This window comes from Rhamphochromis sp. 'chilingali' (genome assembly GCF_963969265.1).
Source record: "Rhamphochromis sp. 'chilingali' genome assembly, chromosome: 2".
Lineage (NCBI taxonomy): Eukaryota > Metazoa > Chordata > Actinopteri > Cichliformes > Cichlidae > Rhamphochromis > Rhamphochromis sp. 'chilingali'.
This window is the reverse complement of record NC_137930.1, coordinates 25529033-25551253: the sequence shown is the minus strand read 5'-3', so window position 1 is coordinate 25551253 and position 22221 is coordinate 25529033. Positions and strand designations below refer to the sequence as shown.

The 22221-nt window shown below is 40.4% G+C and overlaps 2 protein-coding genes across 2 annotated transcripts; both read right to left on the bottom strand.

Annotated features, from left to right (window-relative positions):
• Positions 1-27: 27 nt before the first annotated feature.
• snx24 (sorting nexin 24) lies at positions 28-11892 on the bottom strand. The gene is made up of 7 exons (XM_080875846.1): positions 11687-11892; positions 9743-9826; positions 2553-2657; positions 2321-2415; positions 2178-2207; positions 1968-2032; positions 28-1862 (listed from the first exon to the last, which is right to left on the bottom strand). The coding sequence occupies exons 1-7, from the start codon at positions 11753-11755 to the stop codon at positions 1792-1794; spliced, it is 519 nt and encodes a 172-aa protein (XP_080731972.1). The 5' UTR covers positions 11756-11892; the 3' UTR covers positions 28-1791.
• A 2277-nt stretch (positions 11893-14169) lies between these two features.
• On the bottom strand, positions 14170-21327 carry loxa (lysyl oxidase a). The gene is made up of 7 exons (XM_080875213.1): positions 20591-21327; positions 20178-20286; positions 19586-19717; positions 17940-18096; positions 14759-14854; positions 14539-14654; positions 14170-14421 (listed from the first exon to the last, which is right to left on the bottom strand). The coding sequence occupies exons 1-7, from the start codon at positions 21207-21209 to the stop codon at positions 14415-14417; spliced, it is 1236 nt and encodes a 411-aa protein (XP_080731339.1). The 5' UTR covers positions 21210-21327; the 3' UTR covers positions 14170-14414.
• Positions 21328-22221: the final 894 nt, after the last annotated feature.

Genomic DNA, 22221 nt, shown 5'->3' with positions numbered 1-22221 from the left:
AAGCTTGCGGAAAATAGAGAATTCTTTTTCCTTTTATTGGTGTCAGTATTGTACACATTACCCTTCATAAAGTGCTACAGCAGACGTCCAGTGTTCACTGTAGGCTGGCATTATGGCACAGAATGACACACAGCACACAATATAAATACATATAAATCTACAACATGGATTTCCAGGCAATGATTTGCTAAGACACACAATCACAATCTCTTCATTATTCATTGTTTGGCTATAAATGTGTAGTGGAGGTCCAGTCACGTTAAAAAAAAAAAAATTATTAGGTTATTAATTGCTGTCCGAAGAGTGTCCAGTGACAAAGTTTCATCAAAAGCTACCAGTCATCGAAGGGTGTTAGATTTTAAAGTTTTACATGAAATAAATTCCAGGCAGCAAGATAAAGACAAAGTTTTGTGTTTCATATCATATTGCACTGCTAAATCACCATCTGTCTGTAAAATGAAACACTCTGCATCCCTTTTACACGGCGGCGCCAACTATGCTTCCAGTTACCACAACTTAACTGACCCTCGATTATATTTGTGATTTAAACATTAATACGAGTGCGTTAGTGTTAGAGACGGGTCACAAATTGTTCCCATAAAACAAATGAACACGATCTGCAAAGTCATGCACAAACAGTGAGAAATCTACGTGTACCTACAGCTTTTACACACATTTCTTATTTTTTTCTCTGCTGGGTTGAGAACTGGAGGCTCTCTTATCATCTAAGTCGGTGGTGTGCGTTTAAGATGACGACAGAGCAAACCCTTAATTTCAAAAGGCTGAGATTCCCTGGTTTTTTTTGTTTTTTTTTTCAATGTGGGAAAATCTGCTGAGGGAACGGAAAACGCAAGTGAAGCCAAAGTAATTGCACCGTTCCCATCTGCATCTACTAGTCAGCTGTGGCACATATTTCAGTCTTTGTCACTTCATCATAGCGAGCTCACTAGCACAAATATCAACACTACAGTACTTCTCACAGACTTCGTGAAAGACGTCAATATCACAGCCAGAGCGTCTTTAAAAAGTCAGTCATTTCCACCCTAACGTCTCGCTGTCGGCTCCACCAAAACGCAAAAACACCCTCTTCAGTCCCTAAAAAAAAAGAATTCACCCACAGCACTCCCACAGCAGGCTCCTTTTGGCAGCTCGAAATAAACAGAAACACCACATCACTGGAGATAAAATAGAGAAGGGCACCTCCCTGTTTGCAGGCCATGATCCATCAAGCTCAGTCTAACCCTGTGCTTTAGATGCCAGAAATGCTCCTGTGCGTCTGGCACACTAACCCTTTTTCAGTTCATGAGAGTGCAAGAGTCATTCAGAATACACTGTAGGGTGACTAAAACAAACCAAAAAAAGAATATAATCAGGTCCGTTGCTCTTATGAGCCTCACATTTCTAATTCCAGTTGATCCTCCCTGTGAATTTTGCTGGTTGTGTTTTTTACAAAATAAAGTTAAGTTACAATGTATCGAGCTCTATTTTTTCGGAAAATGCGCCTCTGTGCTTGAACACATCCTAGTAACCAGTCAAACAGTTTCACTTCATTTTTACAGTGGAGAGTTTGTTAGTGGAAAACGTGTTTATGCTTTAAAATGTGCTGAGTCCTGGCGTCCTTTCTTACAAAAATAAAAGAATGGATTCTTGTTATTTGCTTTGGAAGATGTGAAGGGCTCAGTGTGTCCTAACGTGTTATGTTCTTCATGAAGCACACCTGAAATGGTGCAGAAAAAAAAAAAAGAAGCATCCCGTTTGTAGTGACGTCCCCTCAGATTCGGCTTGGAGGCTCTACCTTGGCTGAAGATCTGGGTAGTAAACTCCGTGCACCACGCCTTCGATCACAACGTTAGAAAATTCATCTGAAAAGGTGAAGAAGAAAGAAAAATAGGTCAAATAAAGAATGAGTACATTTTGTTTTAAATGGAGAAGAAAGGAAAGCCTTTTAAGATGTTATGTGCACACACCGTGTCCAGCTGGCAGCAGGTAGGGGTCTCTCAGAAACAGCATGACCGGCTGATGTGAAAGTTTACTAAAAGAGAGGAAGAAGGAGAAATCAGGAGGTCTGTGCCAATCAATCTGAGTGAAGTTCAAGTGTAGAGCAAATAGTTACTTATGTTTTAACTGGTTAAAGTGCAGATTAAGAACATGACCTATGGGAGGGAAAAACGACTCACCTCGACTCCAGTGATTCTGTATCAAACGACCTTAAAGAAGAAAAATAAAAGTTATGCCACATAACCCTCCACGACCCTGGGAACAAGCGCAAATGCCACAAACTGGTCTTTTATTCTAAAGTAAACCAGCAGTTTACACTCACCCACAACTTTCTGTTTTTGGCACTGAAGGAAAATGGCGGATGTTCAGGAAATCCAGGAATATCTTTGGAAGGACCTCGTTTTCCATAATTATAGTCTAACAGAACAAAAGCAAATTTCAGTGTGTACGAAGCACCAAAACGAAGCATCCTAGAGGCGAGTTTGAATCCATTTAACTTCTTTATATCTGAGACAAACAGCCCTGACAGTTGGAGGGAATGTGAGTCCAAATACCTGCAGGTAGAGCTCTAAGCCATGTCTCCTCTGCTCCAGGACCTTGGGAACCCAGTTTCTCACATGCTTCGAGGGGATCTCGGGTGGCTTTATGGTCTTCTTCAGCTGGAGGGATTTAAAAGTGTTACACAAATGTGTACAGTTGCTTCAAAGTTATGTGCACAGTTAAACTATTTTGCCCAGAAGAAAACCAACCGGACATGTCCGACCTCATTCTCAGAGTTCCTGTCTGACACAGTGTCAACTCTCTCATTCAATGAAATAAAAATAAGAAGACCTTCTACATACCCTCTCTCACCTAACAAATTTACCTTTGCAGAGGATTTTGCTCAACAAAAGTGCTAGTATAACATTTCTTTATGCAAAAGCACTTAAGCTGGATGTTTAGACATTTATTTAATTGATTTCACATATTTTAAATTACTCAAAATGCCAAACTATTTTTGGGGTCACCGAACAAACCACACCGAAAACAGAAGAACAAACGTTTAGCTCTGAGAAGCTGTTCATAGTTAATTGATTTGGAACATTTCAGCTAATAAACTTTTGTATGTTATGCCCTCTCTGCAACTCCTTACTCTCCTTGCAGCTGCAAATGCAACCGTTTTTGGGTGTTTCCTGGGCTTATTGCGGTTTATCAGCCTCATCGTTTGTAGATAAAGGCAGAGCTGAAGTCAACTTGTTAAGGGAAAACTTGTGGCTAGACGTTTTCATGTTATTTTAAAACTGAAAATATTTAGTAATTTAAAATAAAATCCTTGAAAATGTCTTTTTTGGATTACTGATATTATAGAACAATCACCAACAAAACAATGGGACCATAGTGTGGTTATTACTATGATAAAGTAATTATTAGTCATTTAAAAATAGCCTATGTCTATCTGAATTGTGTATTTTAGCAAAGATTCTTTAAATGTTTATAAATTAATAAGTAAAAAACAATTTGAAAAAGTGTCTGTTCTTTCCAAACATCAGTCAGGTTTGGAAAACAACACAGCACAATAACTGTTGCTATTAATGTAGGGAATGACATTGCTGAGACAATGGACTGTGTGTTTGTGCCACCTTAGTCAGTAAACAGATTACACAATGTGAACTTTTCTGTGAATGCTCTAAGCTGCTTTTCAAGTTATCAGCTAGAACACAGTCTGTCCATTTTGCTTCATCTTCCTACCTAATATATATATATATATATATATATATATATATATATATATATATATATACACACATACATATATATATATATATATATATTTTAGGGGTGCAACGATACTCGTATCGATATTGAACCGTTCGATACAATGTTTTCGGTTCGGTACGCATATGTATCGAACAATACAAAATTTGTAATTTATTTTATCAACTTTCCTTCTGACGATGCTGTCTGTGTTGAGCGCTCAGTGAATCAGCGTTCGACTACTCCGCCTAGGCTGCACTGTCGAGCGCAGATCCACTGAGCGCTCAACACAGACAGCATTGTCAGAAGGAAGAGCGCAGGGCAAGCTAGCAGACAGAAGTTAAGCTCTCCTTGCAACATGGCAAATTGAACCTCCCCCACCCTCATTCAGATGTGGCGTTTGGAATTATTTTGGTTTTCATGTGACGTATGACCCTGAAGGTAAGCGCGTCATGGACTAAAGTAAAACAGTATGTTGGATGTGCCACGCAATGCTCAATTACATGGGTGGGAAGTAGTGTGTTAGTGCAGTTAGCTCATTAACGTGTTAGCCGTCCAGCCCCACGCACGGGGCGATCAGGGGTAGCTCGTTAACGGAGATTTGCCGTGTTGTGGCGTTAACGTCATTTCAACGAGATTAACGCTGACAGCACTAGTGGGAACACAACGAATATGACTGCACATTTACGCCGACATCATCCTAGTGCAAAGACAAGTGGAAGCAGACAAAAACAACAAGCATGCATGCTACAAACTTTACCCGAGTCATTTAGACAGCCGTTAGCACATGATTCTCCTTATGGGGACCTGATATGTTTAATATTGTGGCGAGCTCAGACAAGGAGGAGACGGAGGTGTCGTTTGGTCTTGCTTACCGTGAGCTAGCCAGAGAGCACAGCCGTTTATTGACATCTGCCGCTAGCTAACTGCTCAGCGCGGAAACCGCACTGCAACAGCAGCAACAACAACACACAGGGCGCCCTCTGACCCCGGAAGGACACACCGTCGCAGCGAGAGGGCGTCACCCGTCACTATGGCAACATAAACAAAACATAACTGTACAAACAGAACCCCGAACAGCCCTGACCCGCTACAATATGCTGCTGAGAATATAGCCCAGAAGAAGCGTATAGTATAGCTTTTATTTTGGAAAGAGACATTTCTCTGTAATAAACTCTCTTTTCCAAAGATGAGTGATTCCTCAATCAGATACAGGGCTACCAAAATCTATCTCTGCCCTGCCCGTCAGGCTATTGTAGGAAGGAAAAATATATGTTTTGTTTTGCATTCTTTCGGAAATGTAGCTGGGTAATTATGTCATTGGCATCGGTGAGCCACTGTCAATATGTGACATATTGAAATCGCGTTTGAATTTGCGCTTGTTTTTTGCTTTCACTTTGCAATCACGCGAACTGTGTATAGAGAGCGACAGCACTGATTGGTGAGTGATGATAATTTGCGCACCAATTCCTCTGACATTGTCTTATCAATCGTTAGCTTACTATGCAAACATGACAAGTGAAATCTCCCGCAGCAAGCTTAAACATGTGAGAGGTTGATCGCGCAGAGAATCGCTGACCGTTATGTGTGTGTAAAAGCAGCAGGATTTATATTTCAGTTCTGCTGAGCCAAATAAGACAGGTCAGGGTGAAGAAGTGACAGCCAAAGAAAAGCTTACCACAAAACGGAAAGTTATGACAAATCAGACTATAAGGCAAAAAGAAAGTGCAGCTTTATGGTTTCATGGACAAAAGAATTTCTGTGGCTGCAATATGACGAGCTATATAACCGGGGCTGCACATAAGTGGTCCGCAGGTGCGCATTCGCTGTCAAAATATAAAAAAAACAAAAAAAACACGCACAAGATATGAAGTTGCAACGCGTGTTTGCATACGTAAGATTTTCTGGAGAAGGACAGACATTTGTTTAGAACTCTCAAAGATGTCGAAGAAGCTCCTTTAAGCAATTACTTTGGTGTTCCTTCACCTCCAAACAAATGTCAGAAGGAGTCCGAACCACAAAAGAAGCGCGTATTCTCGGAAAAGTGGTTGCAGGAGGTGAGCTGGCTTCAAACAGATGATGAACGCACAGAGATGTGGTGCAGAATGTGCCGTGAAAATCCCACTCTAGCGGACAAAAACAGTGCTTTTTATATGGACACAAACGCGCGTTGCAACTTCTTATCTGGTGCGCGTCTTTTATTTTGACAGCAAATGCGCACATGCGGACCACTTATGTGCACCCGTGTAAATAACATAATGTTCTGCCGGGTGTGTTGTTGGTTTTCTCTCGATTTCTGAGTCGACAAGCGCCTTTGTTACTGGGACCAGTCATTTTAAGAAAGGCCCCCCATTAGAACCTATGAGAAATGCAAGAAATGCATTATTGCTCGGTCTGCAATATCTTTCCCAGAACAAACACCAATTGCAAATAACATACTAAAAATAAACCTGAAAAATCTGTTTAGAACAGCGTACTATGTTGCAAGGAGTGAACTACCACTGGCAAAATTTAGCAGTCTTTGCAAACTTCAAAAAGCAAATGGCCTAGATCTTAGTTCCACTTGTCTCTTACCCGTGACTTCAGTGGAAATTTCAAATTCAGGACCTGACACAGACTGATTGATGTCCTACACAGTTCTTACAAGTTCATAGAAATTTCTGTTCAATTAGAACCAAGTATTTGAGTTGATGATTGTAATTTTTATACAATGTTGTAATTTGTTTTTCAACAATTTTTTGATTGTTTTGTTTCCTTTACAATATTATACATTAAAGTATAATATTGTAAAGGAAACAAAACAGGAAACAAAACGTCAATCAAAAAATTGCTCTCTTTTTTTATTCGGGCTACTTAAATTTATTTTGGGCTACCAAAAACTGAAGAGTCCCTGCCTGAAGGGCTACCAGGGATTTTGAAATTTTGAGAGCCCTGAGATATATTTATTTTTTTAATTACTTTTGTTTCAGCAACATTAAATTTAAAAACTGTACTTTTGAGTTAAAATATATATTTATAATTTTAATAAATGACAAATTAAAAAGGCATGAACATTTTTTTTGTATCGAAAAAATATCGAACCGTGACACCAAAGTATCGAACCGAACCGTGAATTTTGTGTATCGTTGCACCCCTAATATATATATATATACACACACACATTAGAGATGGCACGATACCACTTTTTTATGTCCGATACCGATATCATAAATTTGGATATCTGCCGATACTGATATGAATCCGATATAGTGTTTTTTAATCAATAAAACTGTTTTTTAATATCTTGCTGCATTTTGTATAAGTTCATACTCAAGTTTAAATAAACAAACACTAAAGCTATTCTGTTATACCTGTATGTAAAAAATACACTGCACCCAAAATATTTCATAGTTCATAGTTCTATGTTGTGAGATGTGATGATTCATGTGCTATGTGCTGAAGTGTTTTTTTTTCTGTTCTCAAACTGATCTCCCTGTTGGAGCTCAGTCTTTTAAATTGGCTCTTTGCTAGGTTGTCTGGTATGTGTAGAAACAGCACTGGCTTATCCCTTGATTTAGGTGCTTTTTTAAATCCTTGAATGGTTCATAGAGTATTGTTAATTTGCTTAAAAAACACAACAGTCATGCCAAACCATATGCAAAGAAGAAAGGTTGAAAGACCTTCAGAAAAGCTAGACATTTTAAATGAGAATAAGAAAGAAAAGTATTTCTCTGTGCCCCCCCTTTCCCTGTTAATGCCCCACCTGGCCCCCTGGCAAAGCTTTGCTACACCGGCCCCTGCACAGTTACCAGCCGTCAGCTACGTAAAAAGCTGCGTAAAAAAGGATCCTGGTGTAGAAAGTAATATTAAATAAATTCTAACAACAGCTTATCAAGCTTAAACATGCTGCTGTTGTTCAGCCGCTGGTTTCCTCTTTCTGGCGTGAAGTGGGCGATAAACAAAGAATAGAGACGGACTCGCGACAGAAAAGCCGATCAACTGATCATTAAGCAGTTTCACGATTGAAGTAGCAGCAGGAGAGAGCGAGAGGCAGTCGCTCCATATATCTGTTGTTAAGCTTAATGTGGGAATGCTTTACAAACATTCAGAGATGAACTTACACATTTGCTTTACTTCTCTCTGGGATAACTTCCTCGGAGATGAAATGCTGGTTTGGTAGTGAGGCTACAAATACACACAGCCGCTCTATCACGTGAGCACACTGCTCCGACGTGCTGCGGTTATGAGCCGAGTTACACCGTGTCACAAGTTTTGTGAGGTGCTTTTTTGATATTTAATGGATCATTACATTTTTTATTTCGCTCCGATATCCGATACAGTAATTTACGTCAGTATCAGACCGATACCGATACGTAATATCGGATCGGTTCATCTCTAATATATATATGGATTTTTTTAGTTGCTGTTTTTGTAACGTTATAAAATAATGAAAGGTGGTAGATTGGCCAGATGCTGGCACATGTGTACAAATAACTCTGGTGTTTGGTGGCTGCTATGGCAGAGCTTCCACAGAGGCCAGCACGTGGATGAGAGAAAGGGGAGGCAGGAGGAGGAGAGACCCGTTTCTGACACAAGTCCCGTCTCTCTTGTTTGTTTATCGCCCACTTTGCGCCAGAAAGAGGAAATCAGTGAATGTTGCTCTAAACAACAGCAGCACATTTAAGCTTGATCAGCTGTTGTTAGAATTTATTTAATATTAATTTCAAGTATCAGCTGATGTTTGCTGGAGCCACAGCTGTAAAGCTGCTGGTCATGATGTCGGTTTGGATATGTGGTGAGAGGGAAACATGAAGATGAAACCAGGAGATGTCCTGATGTTACTGAATCATCAGAGCTGAACAGGTGATGGAGAAACAGGTTTACCTTTTAGGTGACATGAATGAGTTGAAGTTATGAACTGTTTCTGAGAGACAAATAACACCAGGATCCTTTTTTTTTTACGTAGCTGACAGCTGGTAACTGTGCAGGGGCCAGTGTAGCAAAGCTTTGCCAGGGGGGCAGGCAGGGCATTAACAGGGAAAGGGGGGGCACAAAGATATACTTTTCTTTCTTATTCTCATTTAAAATGTCTAGCTTTGAATAAATAATTATCTGAATCTTACAACCAAAGTTTTAATCTGATGTAAAATGTATAGAAATCATACATATACCAACAAGACTGTACATCACTGTCACAACAGCGTTTGTTTTCATTCAAAGGTTTTATGGCTTTTCCTGTAACACCTGGTGGGCCAGTCTTTAGTCAAAATGCCCGGCCCGATTTTTTGTCCCAGTCCAGTCCTGCTGTCCTATGAATAATCTTTATGGGTTTTCCTCCCTTAAGCATGGCTTCTTGTCAGCTGCCATTCCACTGAGACCATTCCTGATGAGGCTTCAGTGAACAGTAGATGGATCAGCTGAAGGCCCAGATGCATCTCTCACCTCCTGTGTCAGTTCTTTGCTGTATTTTTTCATTATTTCTTAAGGACAACTTTGTCTGTGCAAGATAGTTTTTTTTAAGGCCTGACACTTATTAGTGTGTCCTTATCTGTCCAGTTTCCTCAATCTCTTAAGGACACACTGCACCAGCACTCTCTGGTAATATATATGGCACGTTTTCAGCTAATAGCTCTTTGGGAATCACCAAGTTGGTGCAAAAATCTATCACATACCTGTCAAACTGTGGTATCATTGGCATTTTTTGTAGATTCAACTAAAGAATGTGTTTTTGGAGAATATGTTTTTGCAACAGGCTCCCAAAGAGCGCCTAAAGATTTAAAACTGGTTGCTTTGCTAAGTTGTTATGTGTAAACACAACACTAGTTCAGGCAGGTGTGTTCTTATGTTTGAGTGATTCATAAACCAGTGTTAAGTTAAATTAGAATATCATGGTTGATGTGTAAAATCTGTAGGTTTTTCACACATTAATGGCGGAAGTTAAACACTTGAACGCTTTAGTAAATTTTTAGCTCACAGGAAAGAATGATTGTGCGAAAAAAAAAAAGAATCAGAACTGAAAGTTGAATCTCACCATTTTATGCAAAGCGTGGAATTCGCTGTAGCGTTTCTCAACAGCATGCTGTCTGCCGTTCATCAACACGTCAATTTTAAAGACCTGAAAGAAAAAAGATAAGTCAGCTTAGTGACTCATTCAACTGAAAATTTCTCTGCTCTACCCATACACTCAGCAGTGACAGTAACGTCGATGTCAGCATTAATTCCACAACAAGAGGAAACATCTGGCTGTTGTGACAGAAAAAACAAATTGATCTGTCAGAGTTACTGTTAACATCCCTAAACAGGCTGCCTTCCACTTCCCTTCCTTCAGTAAGAGATTCACAGCACGCACGCTGCCGTTCTGGACAGCATTTTGCAAAGGAGGAAATTCACAATAAATGACGGCAGCGCTGTGAACACACACACCGTGGAAAAGCCAACAAGTAATCATTATTAACAAATGCTGGAAGAATCCAAACAGGTGTTGAATATTATTTAAAAATATATTTTAAATAAAATATATAATCATCTCATAAACCTGAACACAGTGTCCATACGTGAATACTGAGAAATAAATTCAGAAAACTTTCTTTTTATGGGTATTACACAATATCTTGGAGGTCAGGAAGTCAAACTCAAAAGCACTGCTCTAAGGTCCTCATGACTTCCAGCAATAAAACATCATGCCATTAAAACAGGGAAAAAAAGCCTTCCTCAAAATGATGCCACAAAACTGGGAACTGTTGCCTAATTGAACAGTGGTTCCCAATAAAGGGGATAGGACTCCTTAGAGCAGGGGTGTCAAACACAAGGCACGCGTTTGACACGGCCCACAAAGACCCGCACGGCTGTGGAAAATGTAAAGGAGGGCACAGATTTTGTACTTTTAACTGTATTTTCATCGATTTTACAGCGTTTCCTGCTGATGAAGTCCACCACTGCCATTCATTCTACACCAAAGTAATAAATAAACAATAACAATTAAACCACAGAAAAGTTTTTTCTTACCATCTACTATAAAAATTTATATATATTTATATTTTCTTTTACAGTGGGTCCACAGCAGGGGAAAAAAATTTATTTTTTGGGCCACCAGAACACATTTGTTTATCTGCGCTGACAGATTTCTTTTGTTTTTTTTTACAGCAGCATTTCTTTATTGTCTAGAAAAACTGAGATATATTGTTGAAACTGGTCTTCTTTTAGTATTAATTGGTATTAAATGCGCAGTCCAACTTCTTTACACTGACAGTGGTTTGGCCCACTTATGGTCAAGGTGGGCTGTAACAGTGGCAAAATGAGTTTGACGTGCTTAGATAAAATGTTGTAGTCACAAGATGAGTAAAAGACAGATATATATCTTACTGATTCTGATGTTAGAAGACTGCAGTACAATTAGTTTGATCTCTAAATGAGTAAATGACTGATTTTAAAAAGCTGAAACCACCCTTATGTGTTTGCAGTGACAGCAGCCTTTACTGGAAGTGATTTTAAACAATATTTTACAAAAGAAAACATTTAAGGGTGAAGCAGTGGTGCCTGGATTAAATCCTTACCTGTGTTTATTCCCAATCAAGGACTCCCTACACTATATATCTTTAAACTGAGCATATCTCAGCTACTTATAACCTCATTAAAGTATTTATCTTCATCTTATTTATTCCTTACTCTAGATTATTATTGTTATTATTATTTATTTATTTATTTACAGATGTCAAGATGTCAGCTGGGTGTGGAGGGCTGGTTTAAAACTCTGGAGCCTCTCTGATTAGACACAGATTCTAAAGTCAGAGTAACTTTTGCCTCTTTTCGTGCCTCATTTGCACCATAAAGTGCGAATTCGGTGCTGATTTGAAGCGAGCAGAGTGCAGTTTATGATCTAACAGAGAGAGACAGCGGCACAGTTGACATTAAATCTGATGACAGCGGCAGGACAGGCGACACACAGACACACAGGGTTTATTAGGGAGCAGCTCACCGTGTATCCTTTCTCCACCGAGCTGTTTTCTGAGCGAAAAGACGGGATCGACACTCGCACCGGATGCATCTTCACTCGAACTGAGGCGTGATTTTCAGGTAGGTGATGTTTGATCTTGATCCTCTGGCGCACACAAACACATTGACACACACACACACTCACTCACTCAGTGCTGGTGGATTACTCCAGTTTGACTGATAAAAATCACAGAATTCAAATGTGACGAAAGACATCTCAGTGGTGCCCCCTGCTGGACCGGAGGGCACACCGTTGTAAGGATTATCTTGAAGAAAGCGCCACAGAGGACAGTTTAACATTCAGGTGGCCCAGTGGGGTCATTTTTAATCGTGAATGTCTTTCCTTTTAATTATAAAAGAATTAATTAATTTATTAACTTCGACAGGCAGTGGCATTGTGTCAAATTGTGTATTTTTTAATGTCATGGGCTTCGGTTTTATTGTTTTTTTCGATAATTTAGCATCTGTGGTGGCTGTGGAGACAGAGAAGGCTGTCTGCTAGTTGGATGGTGGTTTGAGCCCTGGCTTCTTTAATCTACATGAGAAAGGATCCTTGGGCAAGATACTGAATTCTGAGTTGCCTCCGATCCATATATGTAAGTGTGTGAATGTTGGGTTAGAATATTTTCTTCTTCTTCTTTCAACTGCTCAGTTCATGGGTTGCCACAGCCCGTCATCTGCATTCATTTCACCCTATCTCTACCATCCTCTGCTGACACCCCAGTAATCTGCATGTCCTCCTTCACTACATGTGCAAATCTTTTCTGTGGTCTTCCTCTTTTCCAGCTCCAACCTCATCCTTTTCGAGACTTTGAAATGCTTGGAAGAACAGCAAAAACACAACTCTACTTTACAAGCCTCAGTTAGGATGTTAAGTGTTAAAGCTCACAATATTACAATTAGAAAAAGATTGAACAAGTATGGCTTGTTTGAAGGGTTGACATCATGGCTAAACCTTGCAAAGTTGCACCTGAACCTTGGGACTTCGGGAACAATGTCCTTTGGACAGATGACACCAAAGTGTAGATGTTTGGCAATAATGCACAACGCCATGCAGGAGGGGAAAAAAACAGCATATCAGCACATAATACCTCATACAAACTGAAGCGTGGTAGAGGGGTGATGATTTTAGCTTGTTTTACAGCCGCAGGACCTGGGAACCTTGCAAACATTGAGTCGACCATGAACTCCGCTCTATACCAAAGGTTCAATGTGAAGCCATTTCTCTGACAGCTAAAGTTTGGCTGAAATTGGATCATGCAGCATGACAACGATCACAAGCACAGCAGCAAATCAGCAAACAGAATTGCTGAAAAAGAAAAGAATCAATGTGTCGTTTGAATGAGTGAATCAGTGCTGTGGTGGGACCTTAAGAGAGCTGAGTATAAAGGAATGCCTGCAAACCTCAATGAACTAGTAATAAATAATACTGAGTGATATTATCAGTGAAATACACAATACTTTTAACCAGTTCAAACATCTATGAAGACGTATTTCATTGTGTGTCATTGAATATGTACTTTTAAACCAGCCTTTAGTTATGGTGTTGACAACAGAGTCACCCAGGAAACGTTATAGCAAGTGCATGAAACTCATGAAAACATACATGCTCGTAGAAATGTATATACCATTGTGTAAAGAGTGACTTCACTGACATCAGGCACTAATACCAGTTATACGTGATGTGTAGCATGTGGAAAGTTTCCCTCGCACTGAAGGAAATTTGCCAACTCAGGAAACAACTTTAATGACATCACGGGGTTTTCAGTAGTGATATTGCAGATTGACATTACAAATTTATTATGCAAAGCCTGTGTTACAAACAGTCAAGAGTGTATTTGATGGGTGCTCATCACTCTAGGAAGGTAATAGAAATCTATCTTTCCAGTAATTTTCAATAAGAGGGACTAAATGTGAGGAAATGAGAGTCTCTGTTTTGCTGCAGTGGTTCTGTGCTGCTTTTCTCTGCTTTATATTAGCGTGACACATTAAAACAATCAGCTTTTTCTTTGCTATTTTCAGAAATTTTATCCAGTTTTAAAAAAAGAATCAGTGGCTTAATCAAAGACAATAACATATACATACATGTTGGAAACAAAGTCACCACGATCACAATAATCAGCCTAAAACTTCGATACAATATTACAGTTTTATTCAAGTAAGTTTCAACAAAAGCTCTTGCGTAAAGAGAGTTTCATCTGCTGCATATAAATATATTTTCCTTTAAACAACTGGGTTCAATATAACATTGTGATATACATGATTTATGCTGCGATTTTTCTCTTTTAGGCTCATGTTTTTCTGGATTTTATTTCTTCTAACAAGTGGCAGTAAAAGGCAAGCATACAGTACAATCCAACAGAAATGAGCTATGAAAAATACCCCCCCCCCCCCCCCCCCCCCCAAAAGAAAAGCAAAAAAACAAAGCTGAGGTTATATGATTTTCATTAAGGAGAAAAAACAAAGATTTCTTTTCCCACACAAGCAAAGAAAAATTCAACTTTATCTGCTGCTATAATAATCAGATGATTCCTACTTGTTCTTTCCTAAATTGGGAGTGATTACATTTTAAAGTGAATGCATGTCTTAAGAAAACAAAAAACCCTGTTTTTTTCTTTTATCTATGTTGCTTTATATGCTTTCATGTGCAGTCCTCTTCTTTGTCATTTACACAGTGTGTCCGCTGAGCCGCTGTGGATGACTGTCGTTCTTTAATATCTAAAAAAGTGAACACGTAAATAGTTTCTGTGTGAAAATCTTAATAAAAACAAATTAACTGATGGAGACAGTGAGAAATATTAGGACTAAAAGTGTCACCTCAGACATCGTACTTACGTTGACATGTGACAACCTGACACGTAGGCATAGTTGCCCGTGTAGCGAACATCACAGCGCACAATATTGTTGCTGTAGTCCGATTCTGGAACCTGGTAGTAAGGATTTACACTGATCTGTGGACAATATGGTTAAAGATCTGTTAGTAAAAGAAGAAATATTGATAAATGAAACTCTTTTAAAGGTGCTTTGGGAGGAAGTCGTGGTATTTCTAACAAACCTTCAGGACATAGTTGCCAGGTTTCACATCTGTGATGTCAATCCACTGGCAGTCGATGTCTGCGTTGTAGGTATCATAACATCCTGGGCTCAGGCCCTGCGCGTTGGACAGCATCCATATAAAACAAAGTATAAGCAAACTTTTACATGCAAAAAAACAAAACAGTACTTGATTTCAACCTGTTTTTCCCGTCATTATATAAAAAGAACGTTTTTGGTTTAATCCTGGAGGTGATTTTGGATCCAATGTCAACAAGAAGAGAGACCAAAATACAAGTTAAAATTACGAAAAAAAACCTGATGGAAAATTAGTCAACGTGCTGAAAAACTGACCACAGACGGTCATGCAGGTGAATCATCAGGAGAGACAGGAAATCATTAAATCACCATAAGAACTGGCTCATGCAGAAAGGAAATTCTAAAGCTGTTCTCTCAAACGCAGGAGCCTCGGGAAAACAGCAGAGCTTGTTTATGAAGCCCAACTCTCCTTTTTAGACACTTAAGAAACCAAATCATACGTCAGATTCTTCAGAATCTAAATGAATCAGAGGTACTGAAGTCTGGGAGCTCACATACAGGGAGTGCAGAATTATTAGGCAAGTTGTATTTTTGAGGAATAATTTTATTATTGAACAACAACCATGTTCTCAATGAACCCAAAAAACTCATTAATATCAAAGCTGAATGTTTTTGGAAGTAGTTTGTAGTTTTAGCTATTTTAGGGGGATATCTGTGTGTGCAGGGGACTATTACTGTGCATAATTATTAGGCAACTCAACAAAAAACAAATATATACCCATTTCAATTATTTATTTTTACCAGTGAAACCAATATAACATCTCCACATTCACAAATATACATTTCTGACATTCAAAAACAAAACAAAAACAAATCAGCGACCAATATAGCCACCTTTCTTTGCAAGGACACTCAAAAGCCTGCCATCCATGGATTCTGTCAGTGTTTTGATCTGTTCACCATCAACATTGCGTGCAGCAGCAACCACAGCCTCCCAGACACTGTTCAGAGAGGTGTACTGTTTTCCCTCCTTGTAAATCTCACATTTGATGATGGACCACAGGTTCTCAATGGGGTTCAGATCAGGTGAACAAGGAGGCCATGTCATTCGTTTTTCTTCTTTTATACCCTTTCTTGCCAGCCACGCTGTGGAGTACTTGGACGCGTGTGATGGAGCATTGTCCTGCATGGAAATCATGTTTTTCTTGAATGATGCAGACTTCTTCCTGTACCACTGCTTGAAGAAGGTGTCTTCCAGAAACTGGCAGTAGGACTGGGAGTTGAGCTTGACTCCATCCTCAACCCGAAAAGGCCCCACAAGCTCATCTTTGATGATACCAGCCCAAACCAGTACTCCACCTCCACCTTGCTGGCGTCTGAGTCGGACTGGAGCTCTCTGCCCTTTACCAATCCAGCCACGGGCCCATCCATCTGGCCCATCAAGACTCACTCTCATTTCATCAGTCCATAAAACCTTAGAAAAACCAGTCTTGAGATATTTCTTGGCCCAGTCTTGACGTTTCAGCTTGTGTGTCTTGTTCAGTGGTGGTCGTCTTTCAGCCTTTCTTACCTTGGCCATGTCTCTGAGTATTGCACACCTTGTGCTTTTGGGCACTCCAGTGATGTTGCAGCTCTGAAATATGGCCAAACTGGTGGCAAGTGGCATCTTGGCAGCTGCACGCTTGACTTTTCTCAGTTCATGGGCAGTTATTTTGCGCCTTGGTTTTTCCACACGCTTCTTGCGACCCTGTTGACTATTTTGAATGAAACGCTTGATTGTTCGATGATCACGCTTCAGAAGCTTTGCAATTTTGAGACTGCTGCATCCCTCTGCAAGATATCTCACTATTTTTGACTTTTCTGAGCCTGTCAAGTCCTTCTTTTGACCCATTTTGCCAAAGGAAAGGAAGTTGCCTAATAATTATGCACACCTGATATAGGGTGTTGATGTCATTAGACCACACCCCTTCTCATTACAGAGATGCACATCACCTAATATGCTTAATTGTTAGTAGGCTTTCGAGCCTATACAGCTTGGAGTAAGACAACATGCATGAAGAGGATGATGTGGACAAAATACTCATTTGCCTAATAATTCTGCACTCCCTGTATATGTCTCTTATAAATGCAATCTGCCAAGGACTTACAAAAAAACCTTTTCAAACTGAATTGTGCTGTACTGGGATACTTGAGTATAACAGATCTATTGTTAGTGTGATTTCCTATAAAAATGAAGCTCCCACCAAAAAAGTAATCCATGAAATTCAAGTCAAAAATAAAAACTATGGTTTCTACAGAGGTATTTAGTAAGTGAGCTTGTAAAGCAGTAGCTAGTTGCAAAATTCAAACTTTTTCCAACTTTGTTCTAACAGGAGCTAACTGGATAAATTTAGTACACTGTGGCAAAAAGAGGCAGCCAAAACAAGTTGTTTACACAGTGAACTTGTTAGGAAACAGCTGTACATCTGGCAGATAAAGCATGAACGTTTGAGCTGTTTCTACTAAATGCTAACCAACGCTTTCTGAGCAGCTTAACCTGGATTCATCTTTAAAAGGCGGCAGCAGACGACTTCTCTGTCTACAGAACGATCTCTTTACAGAAGACAGCTAAACAGCTGATATGTGTGTTTGTATCCTGAGTGAACTCAGTGAGGAGTTTATGGACTCAGCCGCTAGTTTCAGATACACACACAGTTACACACTTCTCTAAAAGATGTTGCCACAGCAACAAATTTTTACACCAGATGCACTTTCTCATGCAACCCCTAAGGGATTTGTGTCTATTAATGGTCTCAAATAGGGGATTTTTTACATGTTAGGCGAACATGTAAACCACTGCACATGAAAGTAGCTTCCCCTCACTCATCACACAGTTTTCAGAAAACTAAGAAGGCAACACCCAATACGCTCAAACTAAGGCTTCAGAACGAGGCTTCTTAAATCGTAATGTTGGTTGTCATGGTAGCTAGTACATATTTTACATGTAGTTTATGAACCTGAAAGACTCTGAAGTGCTTAAATGTGCTGATGGTCACCTTTCTCCTTCCTCTGTGGATGTATCACCACGTATAACACCTTTCACGTATGCGCAATCTTGTCATGTGACCCTTTTCAAAGTAAGGCACAACCTTTACAGTTACATTTACAGCACTTATCTCTGAGACCTGAGTATGTGAGGTGCAGGCATATCGCCTGTAGTATCCATAGTCACAGGAAGTGTCCTCCAAGCAGAAGCTGGCCTTGTGGCCTTCTGCCACTGACCGCTGAGTGGTGGCATCCAGCAGATCGTAGTGGCTGAACTCATCCATGCTGTGGTAGTGCCTGTGGATCAGCAGCACAGTGACAGCAACTGAAGAAACAAGTCATTAAACTCAGTGAACTTCGCATCAGTGTGAAGTTTTCAAAGGTTTTCATTCATGAGCCAATAAACGCAGACTAATATGTCAAATACATTTGGATCAAAAGGCTTCAAGTCACAGTGACTAAAACTATATTTTATTCGTCATGTAGACGGTTATAGGAATAAGCATCTGGTTCACCTCCAGTATCAGGAAGAAAGAGTTCGTTCAATGAAACAAAAGCAATCTGGTTTTTAACATCAGCTGACTTTCAAAACACGGAAAAATATCTATAGAGTCTACATAAATGGTTTCCTGGCTCTCTGTCAAAAGTGCTCCATCTTGGGGAGTCGCTCAGAGGACCGCTTGCTTCACAGCATAACTATGGACTGAGGTAGTTTTTCTGGAAACACCAGTCACATTTCTGTAAGTTCAAACATGGGACAAAAATACTAGCAGGTTTTCTTTTGGGCATAATATCCTCGTCATACAGCTTTAATGACTTTGCAGATGTAAATGAATGAAATGTTTAATTAGGCTACTCTAGATTTAGATTGAAAAGACAGGCTCTTTGTGTCTTAATGTTGAGCTTGAAAAAACAGAAGATTTCCTCTTCAAATGCCTAAAGATACAGCTAAAACTTGTGTTGAGATGTTGTTCCAGATATCAAATCTCTGCAAAAATATAAAAACAGCCAAAAGTAACACAGCTGTGGTTCAACAGGGGGTGCCATACCACAACTGCAGACTGCAACAGACAACCAGTAATTCTGGTAGCATCTCCTGAAAAACACTTTTAATGTCCAAACACCGCCCCTGTTCTTTAAATCATAGTCTTGATAAACATCAGCCTGGAAGTAGAAGAAGAAATGTCGATGGAATGATGGATGGACTGAGACGTGACTTTCCAAAGCTTCTCACTTCACACTCAGGGCAGAATTCCCAGACTGAGTTTAGAGCTGGTTTTTGTTCATTTAAATGTCTTTTTAAAAGTCCCTCCTAAGTTCATGTATTTATATATTAATACACTCAGTATGTTTGATATTTCAGCTGCAGAGATATTTTAGCATGCAGAGTCAAGCTGAGATGTACTGTAAATGCATCCAAACACCCATTTTTTTCTGAGACTTTCATTAATATTTGAATATTTTCTGGATCAAACCACTTTTCATTCCCCCCCCCCCCCCCCCCCCCCCCCCCCCCCCCCGCAGTATCTGGAGAAACAATCATCTCAAGCTCTCAAGCTTTTCTATACATGTGTGTCTTTTTCTTTTTTTTTTGGTTCTTTGGGTTTATGGAAACCTCATATACCTGGAAAAACTGCAGTGCAGACACCTTAACAATTGTCTCGTGGAGACAAAAAGGAGCACATAAAGTCAGTTTGGGGTGTCAGTTTAATGCAACGACATGTCACAGAGACTCTTTGTCTGAGTGACGATGAGGTGGACAGCACTGGCATGACATTATACTCACTGGTGACAGCTGTGCCACTCCCAGGAGTAACGTGGCCTGCTGGGGAGGAAGTCTGCGGTGCCCTGGTTCTTGACTTTCTGAGGAAACCTCAGCAGCATGCGGCTATCGTAGTCTCGTGCTCTATAGGCGGAACTGTAGACAGGATACAAAGATAAAAAGATTTTAACCCCCCAAAAAACACTATTATAGGTGGACACAGTGATGTCACTAAGATTTGTTTTCCCTGCTACATACCCTCTTCTGAGTTGAGCCAGTTCATGTGTAAATGGTGGGTGGAAATTTTTTTTTAAAAGGCAAAGTGGTTGTTTGGGTTAGTTTTCAATAATGTGTTTACCATTCAGGCTTTCTCTCCCAGAGGAGGCTATGATTAAACTTTTACAGAAATCCTCCACACCACCCCCTCTGCACCATCAGCGGCAGGATTTGGTTAATTTTACCTCATCTCATGCTCCCACTGGGCAGCTTTCACCCGCAAACACTTTAAAGTGGTTGTTATGGCTGAGAACTCTCTGAATCACACTCAAAAGCGGGTGCGCTTTTTTCTTTCACTTTTTTTTTTTCTCCTCGTGGACCAGTCCTGACAGCAGTCTACCTTGACAAACAATTTTCTTCAGCCGCACATCTCAGGTTGTACATCGGGACTCTCTGGACGTAGGCCGAGGCTTGGATGTAGTATGGGTCAGGAACCAGATCAGGGAGACCTACAATACACCACATAATGATGACACATAATCTCCATTATAATGCAATAAAAACAGATCAACAAGTAGGAAATTTTTCACACATAAAAAGCAAAAAATGCTGAAATTTAGAGGCAAAAGAGGCACTAATTGACAAACTGGTTACTTGAGTGACTGTTTTTGATATGAAACATGCTTCCATCTTATGTTTTAATGTTAATATTTTGATATAGTAGCTATTCATATAGTTCCCTGCTCCACTCTGTGTTTAACAACTATCTTTCTGCTAATTTAAATGTCTTAAGGGCACTTTTCCCATCCTTACCGTACTGATGATACCTTGTGCCATATCCGGGTCTCGCTCTCTCCCTTGGTCTCTCGTAAACGTCATAGTAATTGTAATATGGATTATCGGTGTCAATGGACTTGTAGGGATCGTATGGATCGTCTCCCACCATCATGTCTTCTCTCCTGACATCGACCTGCTCTTGGGTATCATTTACTCTCCGGCTCCTCTGCGTCCCTGTGCGCTCACCGGGACGCGCTTGGTGATGCTGGCGGTGTTCCTGGCCTCTCACGAGCCTCTGGATCGGCAGCGGGAGGCTGCGCTGGCCCTGCGGGTTGGAGGCCGGCCGGGGAGGCTGCTGCTGGGCCACCGGTTGTCTCTGGGTGTCCGCATCCCGGATGATTGTGACAGGTCGCTCCTGCACTCGCTCCTGCGTTGCGCCCCTGCGTCTGGCCGGCTGATACTCAGACCCTTGGCTTAGAATGCTAAATATCTTGCCGTTGTGTGACCACTGTAGCGTCTGCCGGAGGGCCCCTCTTTGGTCATTCCCTTGCTGTGTTCCCGGATTCCTTTGAGACTGAGCAGTCTGCAGGGTGAAAACAAATAAATAGACCCAGGAGTATGCGTAAAGCGGTGTGCCAAACACGCGCAATCCCATTGTGCACACGGTTAAAGGAAACGGTGACAAAGCGACTGTTATAACGAGGTTGTCTTTGACTCAGTTATCCTTCATTTATGTCTGAAGGATACTCCGTGAGCAGTGAGGAAAAGCTAAGTTTCAGTGTATCCGTGTAAACTCATAACGCTCTGCTGCAGATGCGCTCTGTGAGACGACGGCGATGATGATGACGAGGAGGAGGAGTTCAGCATTTAGAGTTGCTGGTTCTGTTGCACAATCTAGTGCTGCTGCTCATATAACAACTGGAAGTGCTATCGTGCCCAGCCAAGAGTGTTTGATAACTGTTCAGTCTGGCAAATTTAACAGCAGTAAAACCTTTTTTCTTCAGCACAAAGAGGAAACACGTATGTCTGTGCATCACACAGACACAGCAGCAGACGAAAGCTTTTTTTGTGAATCCATTTCGTTTTAGTCATGATGAATAATATGTCCCATTTCTTTGAAATGTCTCTATACTGTCTCCATTCCTTTCTTTTTCCAGCCAGATTTATAAAAAGTCATGATAAACTTTTGTCCTGACTGTTGGATGAACTCCCAAACATACACCCTGCAACACCCTGTGCCAAAACTTTATTCACTCATCCATTATTTTTCTTTCATAGGAGAATTTCAAACCTAAACATGACTCTTTGATGGCCATGCAACACTTTCTGGGAAACCATCTGCCACATATCCACCCTCCAACCTCAACCCTAGCTGCACTGGAGCTTTGCTGAAAACGTGAAACACACATCACATGCAATTTTTTTTTGCAAAAGTCACAATTAGTCTGTCCCGAGGAACCTCTAGTGATACTTGATATCTGCTTGACTGTCTGGCAGCTGACTGCTAAACTCTGTTCTTCTGCTGATAAATCCAAATCATTTGCTGCAGTCTAGTCAAATCACTGCCCTGGTGGTGACACCAGATGTATAATGCATATGTTGAGAAACTTAATCCACGGTTCTTTCTTTCTCTCTCTCTCTCGCAAACGAGGACGTTTTTTCTAGCA

Coding starts and splice junctions, on each gene's coding strand:
- snx24 (XM_080875846.1), bottom strand. CDS start 11,755: ATGCATCCGGTGCGAGTGTCGATCCCGTCTTTTCGCTCAGAAAACAGC. Junction 9,827..11,686: donor CGGTGGAGAAAGGATACACG/GTGAGCTGCTCC, acceptor TTTTTCTTTCAG/GTCTTTAAAATTGACGTGTT. Junction 2,033..2,177: donor ACAGAATCACTGGAGTCGAG/GTGAGTCGTTTT, acceptor CCTCTCTTTTAG/TAAACTTTCACATCAGCCGG.
- loxa (XM_080875213.1), bottom strand. CDS start 21,209: ATGGGATTGCGCGTGTTTGGCACACCGCTTTACGCATACTCCTGGGTC. Junction 19,718..20,177: donor GAAGAAAATTGTTTGTCAAG/GTAGACTGCTGT, acceptor TCCTGTCTACAG/TTCCGCCTATAGAGCACGAG. Junction 14,655..14,758: donor CTGGCAACTATGTCCTGAAG/GTTTGTTAGAAA, acceptor TATTGTCCACAG/ATCAGTGTAAATCCTTACTA.